At 43.8% G+C, this 15,782-nt stretch overlaps 1 protein-coding gene across 1 annotated transcript in view; it reads right to left on the bottom strand.

Annotated features, from left to right (window-relative positions):
- Window positions 1–15,782, bottom strand: part of LOC6595364 — a gene marked incomplete at its 5' end in the record, with an annotated part of 151,781 nt that overhangs the window by 9,249 nt on the left and 126,750 nt on the right. The window contains 3 exons of the mRNA XM_026988197.1: window positions 866–998; window positions 3,366–3,443; window positions 3,620–4,053. Of these exons, the coding sequence (XP_026843998.1) occupies window positions 866–998; window positions 3,366–3,443; window positions 3,620–4,053 (645 nt within the window). The remainder of the gene's footprint in view (window positions 1–865; window positions 999–3,365; window positions 3,444–3,619; window positions 4,054–15,782) is intronic.

Below are 15,782 nucleotides of genomic sequence, written 5' to 3'. Positions count from 1 at the left end.
GGTGGTGATGCCTGCCTGCCACGGGATTCAGTTTTCCATTTTGTGATCAGGCCATCATCAATTAATCATTACCGATGGATTTCGGAGTCATCATTCCCTAGCCCAACTAATGGCAGGGACAAGACATTGTTTTGGACAGGACACAATACAGGCCGGAGCAGGGACGTCACACTGAGAGCTAATTATATGCGGACACAGGCATTATTCATGGCTCATTAAAGCGTTGAATACATTTCCAATCGGACCCCGGCTCGTAATCCCGCCGGGTTGACATGCTAATTAACTCAGCGGCTCCGGCCACGGCTCCCAAATAACAAGCGACATGTAAGCTCCCCACCATCTGTTTGTATGGAGGAGACCCCGGCACCCGGAGGCTCTCCGCCTGCAGCTGCGGAGCTCCTTTGCTGATTTCCGTTTTTTATTTATTTATTTATTTATGGGCCGAAATGCGAAATTAAAAATGTATGCCTAGAGGCGCAGCGGGCCGCACCAAAAACTGCCTGAACCCCAGTCGGGCAATGGGATAGCGGATGGTATGGTATGGCACGATGGGTACGATGGGCACGAAGGGCACGACGGGGACGATGGAAATAATCATAATTGCTAGCTGCTGGCGGGGCAGAAACTGAATTAACATTTTTAATAAGCAGCTCCCCGGCAGGTAAACATCACTCGGAGCCTCCAAAAGCGGAATAAATGTGATTATCAAAACAAGAAACAAAATGAATTTCAACTTCAAATGCAGAGAAATTCCACTGTCCGCCATATCAACTATCCAGTAGCATCCGCTGATTGAAATGTGTCAGCTATCAGAGGCAGCAAATCGGAATACGTATCATCTATCACAATTGGTCTGTCTACTCACCGATGATGTTCAGCTGGAATGCCATGGACATTTTGGGCTCCGTGTTGACCTGGCACTCGTAGATGCCGCTGTCCCGCGCCTGCGGCGACTTCACGTGCAGCGTCCACTCCCTGGCATCCTTCGATTCGGTTACCTGACAAGGACACACACGTACAAAAACGCACAGAGATACAGATATCATTTCAGTGTTTTTTGCAGTTTTTAATAGGGTGTACATGGTGTTCCGGGGGTATGTTATGTGTGGCTATACATATGTGACTATCAGATAAAAGGGTTTTTATTTTTTCTAAAATAAACTAAAAGTATAACAAATGGCAATGGAATGGCAATTTGTGCTTATGGATTAGTATATCTGAGAGATTCCATCTACAAAGATTGGGCTTTTTCGAACACCTATGACAGTCTTTCCTATACAGTCCCATATATCTTTCCTCTGCTATATCTATATTAGCAACTAGATCGTTTAGAATAGGTATTGAAGTCAGAGAGGATGATGTGATGGCCAGTTGTTATATATTTCAATCGGAATAAAACTGGGGTATCTACAGTTTGAAAGAGACGACCCCCACTTTTTGTCCCACAAATCAGAATACACAACCAGAATGGTGGAAAAAAGGCGTGCCTGTATCGGATGTTTTTCCACCAAATAAAACAAAGTTCTCTGTTAAGGTTATGCCCATGTTTCTTGCTCTCATTGGTTAAGTTTTATGGGGATAGTTCGCATCTGTTCGGAGCCACATTTTCATTCAATAAATCTTTGTAGAGGGTAATCGTATAGCAGGACCATTGAAATATACCGTGCATAAATGTTTTCAATGTTTTTCAGTTGTTCGATTTCAGTTTTCAATTTGGCATTCATTCGGTCATGTCTCGGTGGAATAATTATTCGCTTTTAAGGCAACAATTTGCAATGCAGCAAATTTGTATTATTTTTATTCGATTTTTATTTTTTATTTTTTCATGGAAATTAAGCAATTATGCAATTGAATGTTTGTTTGTTTGTTGGTTGCTTGCTCGCTGCTTGTTTGTTGTTGCCACTTGTTTGTTGTTTGGCTGTTCAACTGCCGCACAGTGGCGGCTATCGAGGGGTGCACGGGGGCAGATTTGTCCTGAGTTATGAGTCGGATTAGCCGTTGAAATATCGTTTATGCATGCATAATGAAAGTGGCTTTATGGCCATAATACCCCTCGAGAGCTGGAGTTAACTTTTACATGCCGCCATGGCTGTGGCTGCTCTTGTTGGGCCTCCACATTCCACATTGGTTGAAAGTTTATCGGGATTTGCCGTGTTTCAGGTATCTAATCTGGAAGTTGATCTGAGGGATTGAATGGGGCTTTGGGCGGATAGATTTGCGTTGACTCGCTTTGGGGCGGCCAGGTGAATGTACTAATAGATTGTTGGTTTCTCTAGGGATTTCATGTAAACCATACTTGAGGGGGATTTCCGTGGGATTCAAATGCAAAAAAGGCTCGGCAAATGAAACAGCTTTACACTACTCAAAATTTGTTTAAACCGACATGGCATTTCCTCGTTTGAATTCATTTTGAAGGTGACCCTTCTGAGACCCCTCACACTTCATGGAATATAATGAAAAGGGTAAGGTTGTCTGTCTTCTGTCTAATTCCCACACTCAATCAACGGACTTATGACTCTATCATTTTGATTAAACAAACTTCTTGCCTTTATAGACTTGACTTTAATCATGTTTTGGTAGACATTTCATGCGTGAAAGAGCATCGAGAGGAGACATCTCCTTTCCAAGAACTTAAATTCTATTAAGATTAATCATGAATGAGTTGATAATGTATTTTTAGAATCATGAATGAAATAAAATCGTCATTAATAGAAGTTCGAAAAGATGATGTGAAATACAAAATAAGATTGATAAAGGAAAAATCTATCAAGAGTCAATTAGAATGGCAGCTAATACAAATCAGAAATTATGCTATAGATGTTCTTTAAACTAAACTACGGAAATTCTAACAAAAAGCAATCTCATTTCTAGTAGTTTTACTAACTATCTATTGGAATTGAGGGAATCACAACAATCTCTTTGATTAACATTCGTCAGAAATCAAGACTAAGTAGCTCTTCGAGGACTCACCAAAAAGTAATTAGCCCAAAAACTTAATCCAAAAATCAATACGAAACAAGACCTAACCATCGGGAGATTAATGTCAGACAGTAATCTCTAAATAATCGACTCAAAGCTATCAGAAAATCCAGAACTACCGAAATCAATAACTAATCGAATTTCCCCCCACCCCCCCCCCCCCCAAACTTTGACTCTCGTTTAACCTCTGATGAAAGATTTCGAGGCAATCTGGAATGAAATATGGCTACCAATAACTACGAACACATTCCCTGCATTACGAGTATTTTTCCCTCTTTCATCACTCTGTGTCCCCTTGCCAGTGGCAGTGTCTTTCGAGGACCTCCTCGCTCCTCGCTCCTCGCTTAACCCATCGCATTCAATTAGTAAGTGAATACATGACAAACCTGGAAACGCTTGTCCGAGGTGTAGGTGGCTGTGCCGACAGTCAGGATATGCAGATCACGTTTCCGTATCCAGGATACCTGTTGGCCCAAGGAGAGAGGGTGAAAGAAATTTGATTAACGACTGCACATCCACATGATATACTCGATGTCCTTGGCACGCATCTTCATCGGTTATTTCCCCTGCCCTCCATCCCCGGGGACGGAGGCCCTTGGAGGAGTGCCACCACACTATTCGCACTCGCACTCGCACTCACCGATTTATCATGGAGACTGTCCACGCGGCATTTAATTATGGCCTCGGTGTGGCCAGTGCGTCCGGTGATGTTGCGCGGCATGCCAAAGTCGAAAATTGGCAGAGACTGGGAGAGGTCCGAGTACAAGTCCGTGTCCCGGTCCCTGCCTCGGTCCCTGTCCATCTCCGTTTCCGTCCCGAGTGCAAAGAGATCTGAGCCAAAGGACACGGGGCCGATGCCGCCGATGCCGGCCAGGAAGGCTAAACTCTTGAAAGTGTGATTCGTGGCATCCGTTTGTGGTGGCGCCTCCGCCGCAGACGATGATGAGGCTGCCAGTGATGATGGGGCTGATAGAAACGTGGACAGGGTGGGGGGGCCATCCACGGAGCCGCCGAGACTGAAGTCATCCGAGGAGCTGTTGTAAGGAGCTGTGGCCGCCGCGGCAAACAGAAGGCCTGTAAAACAAGAAGGGAAATCGGAGTGAGAAAAGGCCCAGAGACACAAGCAGAATAGAGGAAAATGGCAGAGACATCAGGAAAACGGTGTGTGTCTGTGTGTGTGTCTGTGTATGGGTGTGGGGAAAAGGAGAGACGACGAGAAGAGGCTTTGGCTCCTGCTTCATGTTTTCCAAATGAATTTATAACTTGGCTTCTCCGTCTCCGGCCCATGCCATTCATCTTGTTGGCCCTTTTGATTTGATTTGTTTCCACTTTGGCCACAACTTTTTAGCATTCCCCCCTGTTGGCCACAAAGTAACTTCCAACCGATTCCGGTGGCTCTTCAACGGCAAAATGTAACCATATAAATTCCGCTTTTGGCTTAAAGCCGACGGCATCGGCCCGTCGGCAATTTGCATTTAATTTATTAGCAATTCGTATTTTTATCTGCCGCTGCATATGTGCAAATATTTTTTGCATATCAATTTTCCGCTGACAATTTAAGCGAGAACCAAAAGCCCGAAACCACCAGGTCGCAGATCCCAGCCCCAGCCCCAGCACCAGCCCCTGCCCCAGCACCAGCCCCTGCCCCAGACCCAGTGTAAATCCCAATCCAAACCCCAATTTCAACCCAAAGTGACAAATTCAATTTGTGCACTGCAAAGAAAGCAAAAAATTGTATAAAAAATGTAATGTGCAACAGCGTAAAAATAAAAGAAAAGCGGGCAAAAAATGGAGAATAGTGAAATAAAAAAGAAATATTAAGCATACGGCATGTTGTCACGACAGCAACGACAACAAATATTTGCAAATATGCCAACTAAATATAGAACGGGGCAAAAAAAAAGAATTACTTTTAAATTCAAATCAACAGGGAATTTGATGTTGACGAGCGGCTTCCGCAAAGAGGGGTGGGGTGTGGGGGGAGAAATATGCAACTGTCGGGGGGAAAGGCACGGGTACGGGTACGGAAACGGGTGTTTTGGCATCGGAATGGATTTGGCAGCTATCGAATTCTTCGAGGTTTTCTTGACAGGAATTTAGATTGGAAAATTGTATGGCATGCTTCATATTTTCGTAAGATCTTTTATAGAAGGTTCAATCAGAGAAGAGGCTTTAAAGAACAATTCTTAGTAACTTTACAATTTAAGGGATATTTAAGTTAAAGAGGTGCACTAGCGACTACATTAGCCGCCTATGGTGCAGTATTTTAGTCACCAAAAGTTCTAAAAACCTTTCAAATCTTCTTGTCAATTGCTTTTCTGACATTTCATATCTTCAAAGGTTCACATAATTTCAGAAATATTCTGGGAAAAGCTGGCCACATCAACACCTCCAACTTTCCCGATCTAAGCCTCCTCCATCAGCACCTTCTTTCGGACTCCACCAATTCATTACAAAAGAATGTTAGGTCTTTCATTTGAGCAGTAAACCCTCATCACCAGCCTGTCAAAATACTTAGATTTTTCACAAGAAAAACTTCTCATCAGAAAGTGTTTTTTTTTTATAAAAGTTCCCTGATGCATGAATATTCTTTAATATTATTAATACAACCATCTGATAGCATTCCTAGAAATGATTTGAATATTATCAAGCTAAATATAGTCCTTAAGGTCATGTGTTTTTTCTTCGAAATTCGCGTACTCTCACCTCGGCTTTCTATAAATTATTTAAATCTTTTCTTGGGATCTCTCCCACATCCTGCATTCCTCCGGGGACGGCCCTGAATATCCTGACATATTCCTATAAATTATGCATATCTCTGTGGGAAAAAGTTTACTTTTCCGAACATTTCCTTCCTGTTGCCACAAATCTTTCAGTCCATTCCGAGGGTTCATTGAGGTCGACAGATCCAAGCCCCATTCTGCCGTTCTTCCAGGGTATCCCTAGCTTCTATAGTACTCTCAAGTCCCCTTGTTTTATGCGTGTTTTGGGGAGCTGGAAGCTGGCAAACAAACTTTTTATTTTGTTGCGACCTACTTAAGGGTTCCGCTTCGGCTCTCGCCCTCTGCTGATTCCCATTCCATCATGGCATCATACCATCATCCCATCATCCCACAGATGAGGCCCCCCCCGTATATGCTGGCTGTGACTCGTCTGGGGTTCACCACATGAGGTCATGGAAATGTTTTCCGTTTGTTGTTTTTCTTTATGCGCTGCTGTAAAATAAAGTAGCAAATTTGTATTTTATTGTTTGTCGCTTGCCTTCGGAAAACCGAAAAAAAATGAGAGGGCGAGCAGCACACAGCAAAACAGCAAAGGCAACAAGAATAACAACAAAATCTGCGTCTGGCAACACTGCGAATGAGTGATTTCCCCACCCTGTCGGAAAAGTATGGCATTTTCCAGCCAGCTGCTCAAAGGAGAAGCCCAAGCAGAACAAAATGCTGCAGGGACATTCACAGACAGTTTTCATAGCAAAAACAGCAGCCACAGCCACGAAAACGATTTTCCCTCATCATCATCAATAATTTCATCATCGCCATTCCCAAAACAACTTCAAAAACTTTTTCCCTCCAATTCAATAGAAGAACGAGCGACAAAAAAAAAACACCAGCAAATCGGCGAAACTTGCTAAACAAATTTAAGCAAATGAAAAAGCAGTAAAAATTGTGTATTTCTACGCGACTCGGTCGGCGACTGAGCCGCAATGCTTTTTTGAGTATTTCCTTTCCAAAAAAAAACATGGAAAATACTTTTTCCATACACTAGCGGCGGGTACAACCATTTGTGATGAGGTTTCTGCGGCAAACAGAAGGAATCGCATGAAGTTTTGTGTACTTTATTGATTAGCACTCAAACGCCGAATGTTTGGAGTTCTGTCTATTCGATTCTCTCAGATTTATTTACTCAGCTCAAGAGGGCTTCTGTGGGATACTTGTTAGATTGGCGTTCTTATAGTTCTTCTATAGACAGCCTAGATAAATTGTTGAGCCACTTTTCAAGAGAGAAATGGTGGATGTTTAAATTAAATCATTAAATATTCCAGATGAGACCAACAAAGCGACATTAAATGATTGATTTTTAATACAGAATGTTGGCAACTCCAAGGGTATCCAATTTTCACCGCATTGGTATAAGTTTTCCGCCATTTTTCGTGCCTATTTTTTGTGTGTTAAGTCCCTGGAACCTTGCCGCGTTACCCCTCTACCCCCCACTACCCTCCATCCAGCCCCCTGACAGCCTTTAACTGATTTCGCAGTGCAGCCAAAGGCGGCCAAAGTTGGTCGCAGCGTTTTGTGTTTTTGGCCAATGTTTGCTGTAGGTCGCCGGTTGGTGCCCGGTTCCGGAGCCGGTGCCCCCTTCGCGCCACTTCACGCGCTCAACAGCTTCCGGCCTAGCGGAGCATGGAGCAACCAGGACATCTACACAGCTGTGTGCCTCAAGTGTGTGTGTGTGTGTCTTTGTGTGAGCGTGTCTATGTGTATGGCATTCGTGCTGCGCCTGCAGCGATTCGTGTGCATTTGGCAAAGCACTTAAAATGACAAAAATAACAACAAAATAGAAAAACGAAACAAACAAAAGAGCGATGAGAGAGGTGCTTCCGAGTACTGGTGGAGAGCGGGGGGCTATGCAGGCCAGACACAGCCAAACATCGAGCGAGAGGGAGAGAGAGGGGGAGAGAGAGATCTGTGGCAGAGATGTTCCTGAAAACCATCTGAAAAGAGAGATTTCTGCAGCCGGAGTGTGGCCCCCTGCTTTTGTTGTCATGGATAAGATGCAAATTGATGGATGCGATGGGGCTTGTTAAGGAAATTAAAGAAAATGTTATACAACTTTTGATTGGAAGAGAAACAAGTTTCGTTCAATTTGAGTTTGGGATAGTGGAAGTGGAAGCCACAAGAAAGGAAACAGCCTTAGGGCGCTTAGCCGTAGATCGATGACTTGGGAATGGCAGCCTCTAGCAGTTCAAAAGTGTTCGAATAGACTAATATAGCACGTGCAAATATAATAGCCTACAAAATAAATATTTACAGACACAAATACGTTCAACAATGACTGTCTTCTTTGTTTTCATCAGTAAACACAAACATGTACAATGATTGGAAAACCATTCAAAAATCGTTTTAAATCTCATGTTACAATGTTTGAATATCAAATGAAGAGGAAACGGTTTAACGACGACTGTAATTTGTGTCTTTAAAGAAGAGCTCCGCCGACTCGAGTCAGCATTTAAATGCTAAGCGGCTAACGGTCAAGAAAGCCCCAGGCTAAGACCCGAAACCAGTGGTCAGAAGCAGCTTAAAGGTGCTCTGTGTAATGGAACCATTAAGCAATAAAGCTAATCCCCTATTATAACCACAACAACGAAGGGCTCCAACAACCGGAACAGCCAGAAACATCCTCATAAACCGAGAGCCGTAAGGGCATAGTCAGAGATTAATTTATTTAAAGAGTACCTACAACATTTCTGGGCTCAAGGAACTAAGGAAAGTTACTCCAAGAATAGCCAAAATCTTTTGAATATTTCATTACTTTTGATAGATGGGATTCTGGCCTCGATTTCTGGTGGAACTGCCTTTAATTCTCCTGTAAAAGTGAACCCTTTCAGGAACACCCCTTCCGCAAGCCGTACTGACTGGCTGACTGGCTGACAGGCTGCTCTATTTAAAGAGTCGTCGAGTCGCGCTCGGAGCCAACAAAAATCCGGTCTAATGTCATGAGTCTGCTGGGGTCATGCCATGCCCGGGGTAAAGCTCCTTCATCTAAGGAAAAACATGAAGATAAATTGAAATGGCAGGCAATTGAAAACTACCCACGGATTTGTCAGACTTTGGCTCTGGCTTAAGAGGATACGTACGTACGTACATATACGAGTAAATATAAATACGAGTACATAAAAGGACAAAAATAGGAGTCCTAAGGGAAGCAAAGCCATTAAATGGAAAACTTTGCTTTAAGTTTTGGGCAAATGTCAAGAGATTGAGTTCAATAAACGTCCCAGTCAGGGGTTCATCTTCGCAGAAATCTGATTATTTATGAAGTGCCGAGTGCGGGCGTCCCTGGCGTCCGTCCTCCCATGGGTCCCGGCAAGCACACTATGGCAAAGTGTCTATAAAAATAGCAAAACACCAGACGAATTATAATGAGTTTGGTTGAGCTCACGTTCGGAAATGCTCACGTTGTCGGGGACCTCGAATCTGCCACGCTCATTGTCATCGTTAACACCAGTCGTGTAATGCCAGTCGTAAACTCTTCTTGCCACCTGTTCCTGCCCCTTTGCTCTCAGCAATTAAATGAGTGTCGTCTGGGCGCTGGTGGCTGGTGGCTGGGTGGGCGAGCGAGCGAAGGCTCCATAGAAAAACAGATTTACATAATGCCGAACAATATGGCCGAGGATGGCAACTATTTTTACATGCCCCATAATTTGATGACGACAATGTCTTGGCATAACAAAGCAGGGATCTGCATGGGCTTCGGATAGAAGGGAGGGGCGGCCTACTTGGGTAGCTCTTGGCCTCATGGAAATTTAATTTTGCTTCTCTTTAAGGATCCCTGCTCCTGGCAGCCCCCACCAAATCACACACACACACACGTGTGGCAGCCTAGCAGTGCCTTTCTTTCATTTTATACAATACATATTTTTTTTTTCCACGGGATTTATCTCGGTTTGGAACTTGTGGGGAGTGTGAAATCGAGCGTGAATGTTCAACGTAAATAAAATTCAATTTGGCATTTTCCTTTTAACTCAATTTATGTGTCAAGTGAAAGTGGATTTGACTCGGACAAACACTGTCGTTGTTCGTGTGTGCGTGTGTGTGTGTGTGTGTACGTGCGGTGTCCATTTGGATCTCCTGCATCAAAGTTATAAATGAATTTATAGCCCCGTCCCGCACCCCTGCCCCGCTCTCTCTATGTTTGTATTGGGCACAAAATTAATAGCATTTGGGTGCCAGCATAGCACTGCCACTGAATTGATTGGATTAACGACACACATCCACATTGCAGCCGATCCCAACAATAATATATCAATCTGAAAGGGTTAACCTTGAACAAAAATAAATAATGCCCGCACACACATTGAGCAGTGGGGTATCGGTGCAGTGGAGCAGCCGAGTGTATTAAAATGCCATTTAATTGATGCAATTTGATGGTTAAAAGGTAACGGAAAAACGACAAGTCGATTAACTTCACACCACTCCATTCGCACTCGTACATGTTTAATGCATTTGGGGGGGTGCAGTGGGGGCTGCCGGAATTCTGACTGAAATTTGATTTACTTCTGTGTGAAAAGCAGTTGACATATGTATATAGCTCTAGTTTTTATAGCAGATCCTGGAGATCCTGCGGCTTTAACAGACGAACAGACACGCGGGTTTTGTACATAAAAAATCAAGCAAAAATGATACATTTAATGGACTTGTGTGTCGGCATTAGTGAACTTGATTGACTTCTGCTATTAATTTAATTTACTTCTGAATGGTTTTTGCACATCAATTCTGATTGCTATGGCTTTTAGAGTCTCTGACATTTATTAGTAGAAATAAATGTACAGGCATTGAATGATAATTGGATCAAATGTCTCACAAATAGAGCAACAAGATACTAAAACATCAGGGAATATAGCCCTCAGGTGTATCTTTTTATGGCTTTGCAGGTCAGATTTAAACTATTTATGTTTATTAATTAGATTTTTTTGAACCCTTTTGATAGCCTATGGCGCGCTTTACACGCTTTGGGACAGATTCTCTTCAATAACCTGAAAATATTCCCCTAAATCTAAAACTTTACAAGAAACACAACATTTTTCAAACAGTAAAGTTAAAAAAAATTTGCACTTTGGTCCATATTTAATCCAATTACAAAACTTTTTAAAATAAATATAATATAATAAATTTGAATGAAACTTATTTAATCAAAATTTGAAAGTATTGCATTTGTAAAACATAAAATATAATAAGCTAAAATATTTTAATATTAACTGTAAACTGTAAGTTCCAATTTGTACTCTCGGTGCAAAAATATTGGTATACATTTCCAAATCAGGGTTTTTTCTGGGTGAAGTAACACCCACACACTTTCATAACCAGTTCGATTATTGCTGCATATTTTTGGCCACAATCAAGTTTTCCCCTCTGGCCGGTTACACACTTTCAATCAAGCCCCCCTGCCCCGCAAGCCGAAGAAATCATAATAACTCATGGAAATATTTCCCTTTTGAAAAAGCACACTAAAAGATGTTTCGAGTTGATTAATCAGAACTGGTCCATCCTCAACAGAATTCCAATTTAGTTAAGGCATAGCCAACACCAACACCAACACCAATCCAAAACAAAACTACTCGATTCCCTAAGGACAGAATCGAGCCACATCCGTTTGCTCAATGGACTCCGCTCCGTCCACATATCATTTCATCTCATTCCTGATTTTCCCTGCCCAAACCCATTCCTTATGCAAAGGCAAATCGAAACAAATGCTGAGGAAATAGTTCCAAAAGAATCGATGCCAATGCGATGGCCAAAAAGTGTTCCAACTATTGTTTGGGGCAACAGAGCGCAGACAGAGAGAGGGAGAGAGAGAGGGAAAGTGAGAGACAGACAGCGATGGGAGACACTGATAGGCAGAGACGGACAAATTTCAGATAATCAATTTTGGTTTTAGGCCCAAGGCATTCATTGTTCGATGGAGATATGAGATGAGATGCAGGCCATCAGGCTTCAGCTGCTGATGGATGTCTCTGGAGCAATACATCAAACCAAATTAGCAGTTTGTGTTCCATGTTCGGCAAAGCCAAAATGCACAGACTGGCCAAGAGTGGGAGTACCGCCAGGAGCAGGTTGCTAGGAGATTGAGTTGAAACTATAGTCAGAGGCAGAGGCAGAGGCACAGGGCCATGGCCATGCTCAGGTGCGTTGTGGCCCGGCCAAATTGGCTGACAGCATACACGAAGGACATACAAACATTAGGCACAAATCGGCACAGGATATGAGGCAGGACTGGGGGAGACAGAAACAGAGACACACAGAGAGTGAAATGCGTTAAATGCGTTTGATGTGCAGAGTGCGTCTAATGTTTGAAAATTTCCATAAAACATGCAATAAAAGCCCAAGGACAACACCAAAGGGGCAAGAAAGGTGCAGGAAAAAAGGCCAGTGAGTGGAGGGGAGGGGAGTGGAGGGGAGTATGAGGCATGAGTGTGGGGCAAGGACCACCAGTGACAACCACTCGCCAAAGCATAATGGAAAAAGTACAAGGGCCGCATAAAAGCATAACAAGCTAACGTGTAACGAGGCGGCAACTTGAAAGCTGCAAATGAGGCCAGGACCAAGGACCCTGGGCCTCGGGAACAGTATCACGAGTGGGCCGGGGACCTTCAACAAGGCTGGAAGCCAGGATTAGGCTCACGTTCGATGTGGGGACAGCAGAAAACAAGGAAAGGTGCGTCAACAGCAGCACCAGGACAGAGCAGAACAGAACAGAACAGAACAGAACAGAAGGAGCACTGGGACCGTGCCCACCAAGCATGTCATCATCCCTGGACAATGTAATGCTTCAATTTCACCCACACATGGAAACGGAGAGAAAGCGGCAGAGAGAGAGAGAGAGAGAGAGAGACATGCATCAAGTGCTTTCTTCGTTTGCCAATGGAAAATTGCAGGCCAAAAAAAAAAGCGAAGGAAAATGGCAAGGAATTGAGAGAGAAAAACTGAAGCCAAGAATTTGATGCCAACAGATGGAAAACGAAAGCGGAAATGTTGTGCTAAGCCAAGCACGTCCTACTACCTCTCGCTCCCCATACTTCTACGTCTTTATCATCCCCCTGCCACCCGTCTTCCCCCCTCTATGTCTCTACATGGGTGTGCGTGTGTGCAACTATTTACATTGTCACACTTTCATCATTCTCGTCCCCGTTTTGCTTTGCTCAGCTCTTGAAGCTGTTTCCCCAAAGCTCAGGACAAGGAAATGGCATGAATGTGTGAAAGGAGGAGGAGTGGGGTGGATAAATGGGCGTAGAGGGGTGGTGGAGCGGGCGTGTCCGAGCGCAGACAGCTGCTGCTCAATTGCATTATCCTGCGTTCGCTGATGGATGATGGCCAGTGTTGCCAGGCATCCGGACTCCAGCTCCATCTCCAGCTCCAGGTCCTCATGATTGCTCCTCTTGACTACAGCGCATTCCCTGCTGACTCCTTCCCACTGCTGCTCCTGACTGCTCGTTTTGTCTACCGTCCACAGGCTCTGCCGTATCCACCACCTCCTCCCTGACTACGGCCATTTCCTCCTTCAACTGCATCTCCTTTTTCAGCAGCAGCATCATCGTCACACTGGAAATGTCATGTAATTTGGCAAGTGCTACAAATTCCAGCTGCATCTTTGGCGTAAAGTGTTTTGGCAAGGAGTAATTGAATATTAGATATGTTAGCCAAGTGAATAAATTCAGCTCAGAGGATTTGCACACTCTTTTGTCAGGCTTAAAGTGGCAGGAAACGATCTGGATGTGGATCTGGATTCGCATCCAGGCATGGATGCAGGTTAATTTCCTTTTGTTCGAGTGGAGAGCTGCTGTGGATAGATGTTCCTCCTCCCCACTTTTCCCACTCGATGGTTCGATGGCTCAATGCAAAACTTTTTGCACAATACACAGGAAAGAAAAAAAGAAACCCACTCACCATTTGGCCCGAAACAATGCAAAACAAACAACAACGGCAGCGAATAAAAACAGGTAGAACTCTCCGCTGAAAAGTCACTATTTCGACGGTATGATACCCGCTACCCGGAGTACTTTTTTTGCACTCTGCATACCATGATTTAACATGAGAACTCAACTGTCGAAACAGCACTCGCAATGAAATTAATACATATACCGGTATGTATGGCAATGAAGCGCAAAAAATAATTATTATTTACATCGCTTGCAACACCAGAATTGTCCTTATTCTGACTGCCGTAATCATCGGATAAGATGGGAATTTCCTCCCATAAATTATTCATAGTTCCTCCAGAATGTCATGCATTTTTCCACTACTGACCCCAAAAGGGGTTTGCAGATCCAGGGATTTCTTTGGCGAATGATCCTCTGATGATCCTCTCTGATGACACCTACTTGTAAAGGGTCTTATCTTTTACTGACGCTGACACCTACATTATTCACAGCAAGCTCTTTCTCGCGAAAAAAATTGCAAAAAGTTTGTTGAAAACTATTTAGTGTTACAATTCGAACACTCAATTGTGAAACAAGCAGACGACAAGGTAACACGAAATGAAAACATTTTTTAATTGACAAATAGTTTTGTGGAAACAAGGAAGCAATTCGACAAGCAATTTTCAACACTCAATTTGAAATAAATTGGTGACAAGGTGACTAAAAATTTATTTTTGGACACAAACTTAAGGCCTTTTTCTTGGAAACTCGATTGAGGACAATCCGATATGTGCTTGAGGAGCGCCAAGCCTGGGACAGGGATCCAGTGACAGCTCGCCTTCACACAAAGCCTGATAGCACAGTTCTAACTTTAAGGTTTGGGACTCAAGAGCACCTCGACACTTTTTACGACAATCATCCAGTGTTGGGAAAGAGGCCAACAAATGTATAGGTAATACAGACAAATATATAGCCAAAAAGAGAGTGTTTGTGTATCAAAAACTATGGATTTATGTCCTGCACTTAAAAGTATCAGAAACTATAACTTGTTCCTCCTCAAAAAACTCTATACAGACAGAACATACCCCTGATCCCCTCGATTTACAGGGTACGAATAGGAAACTTTTGCTCTTGAGGAAAAAGTTTGAGTACAAGGCAATAATAAGGAGCTCATCATGAATTTTAGAATGAATTGAGAAAGTAAAATAAAGCACACACACACAATGGAAGAGTGCGTGGGAGTGAGAGTGAGAGAGCATAAGGACGAGGACGACTGGCGGTTGAAAGGTGGGTCTGCCTCATCTGCATCACGAATACGCCTCCTGGTGTGGCAGACTCCTGGTACCTGAGAACGAACCAAACGTTTGTTGTGGTTGCTCTTGGCCAGTTGAAAGGGCCATTCTGTGTGGGATTTGTGGCTCCGACCGCTTCAGCCATCCCCAACCCAAGCCCCGAACTGCGGCTTTTCTGCAACTAAAATAAAATTTAATTAACCTGAAACCTAGTTTTTGCTCCAAGAGCCAAGAGCCAACAGCCAGACTACTTCAAGTTGTTGTACCCCCCATCGACCGGATGGGGGGGGGGCCCCATGCGGATGGGGGGAGGGGGGTCGACCGAATGGGAATTGCAAATGATGTAAACACGAGAACCGTACACAATGGAACAGACTCGAGAGAACTGTAGATATGTTACTCGCACACACACATATTTTGTGGCCGTGCATTATACATGATCAAGGGCTCAATTTGAATGGCAAAGCGTTGCTAAGTTTTCTTTTAAAGAGTTATTGTTCTTACCAGAGTCTCGGCGCCTGACGGCCTGACGGCCCGAGGGCCCGAGGGCCAGTTTTGTGATGGTTTTTTGGCCGGGTAAACACAAAACATAAGTCAACTTTGCGGGGGTTTTTTATTTTTGTCGCAAGACAAACATAAATACCCACACAACAAGTGGCAGGCAGCCGCAGCCCCAGGCTCCCCATCCTCTGGTCTGGCCCCCCTAACCCATTGGAAAGTTCTTTGTTTTAGGCTCCCATTTCACTGTCTGGAATTTGAGATGCTACTGGTTTTTGTTTGAGCCTCGGCGGTCGTTAATTGGAAATTAATTATGGCCTACACCTGTGTCGAAAGTCCCTGCCCTGTCTCCAGCCCCCCCGGGGGGCGGGCCCCAC

Source organism: Drosophila persimilis, unplaced genomic scaffold (genome assembly GCF_003286085.1).
Source record: "Drosophila persimilis strain 14011-0111.01,24,50 unplaced genomic scaffold, DperRS2 tig00000191-arrow-pilon, whole genome shotgun sequence".
Lineage (NCBI taxonomy): Eukaryota > Metazoa > Arthropoda > Insecta > Diptera > Drosophilidae > Drosophila > Drosophila persimilis.
This window is presented reverse-complemented; position numbering and strand designations above follow the sequence as displayed.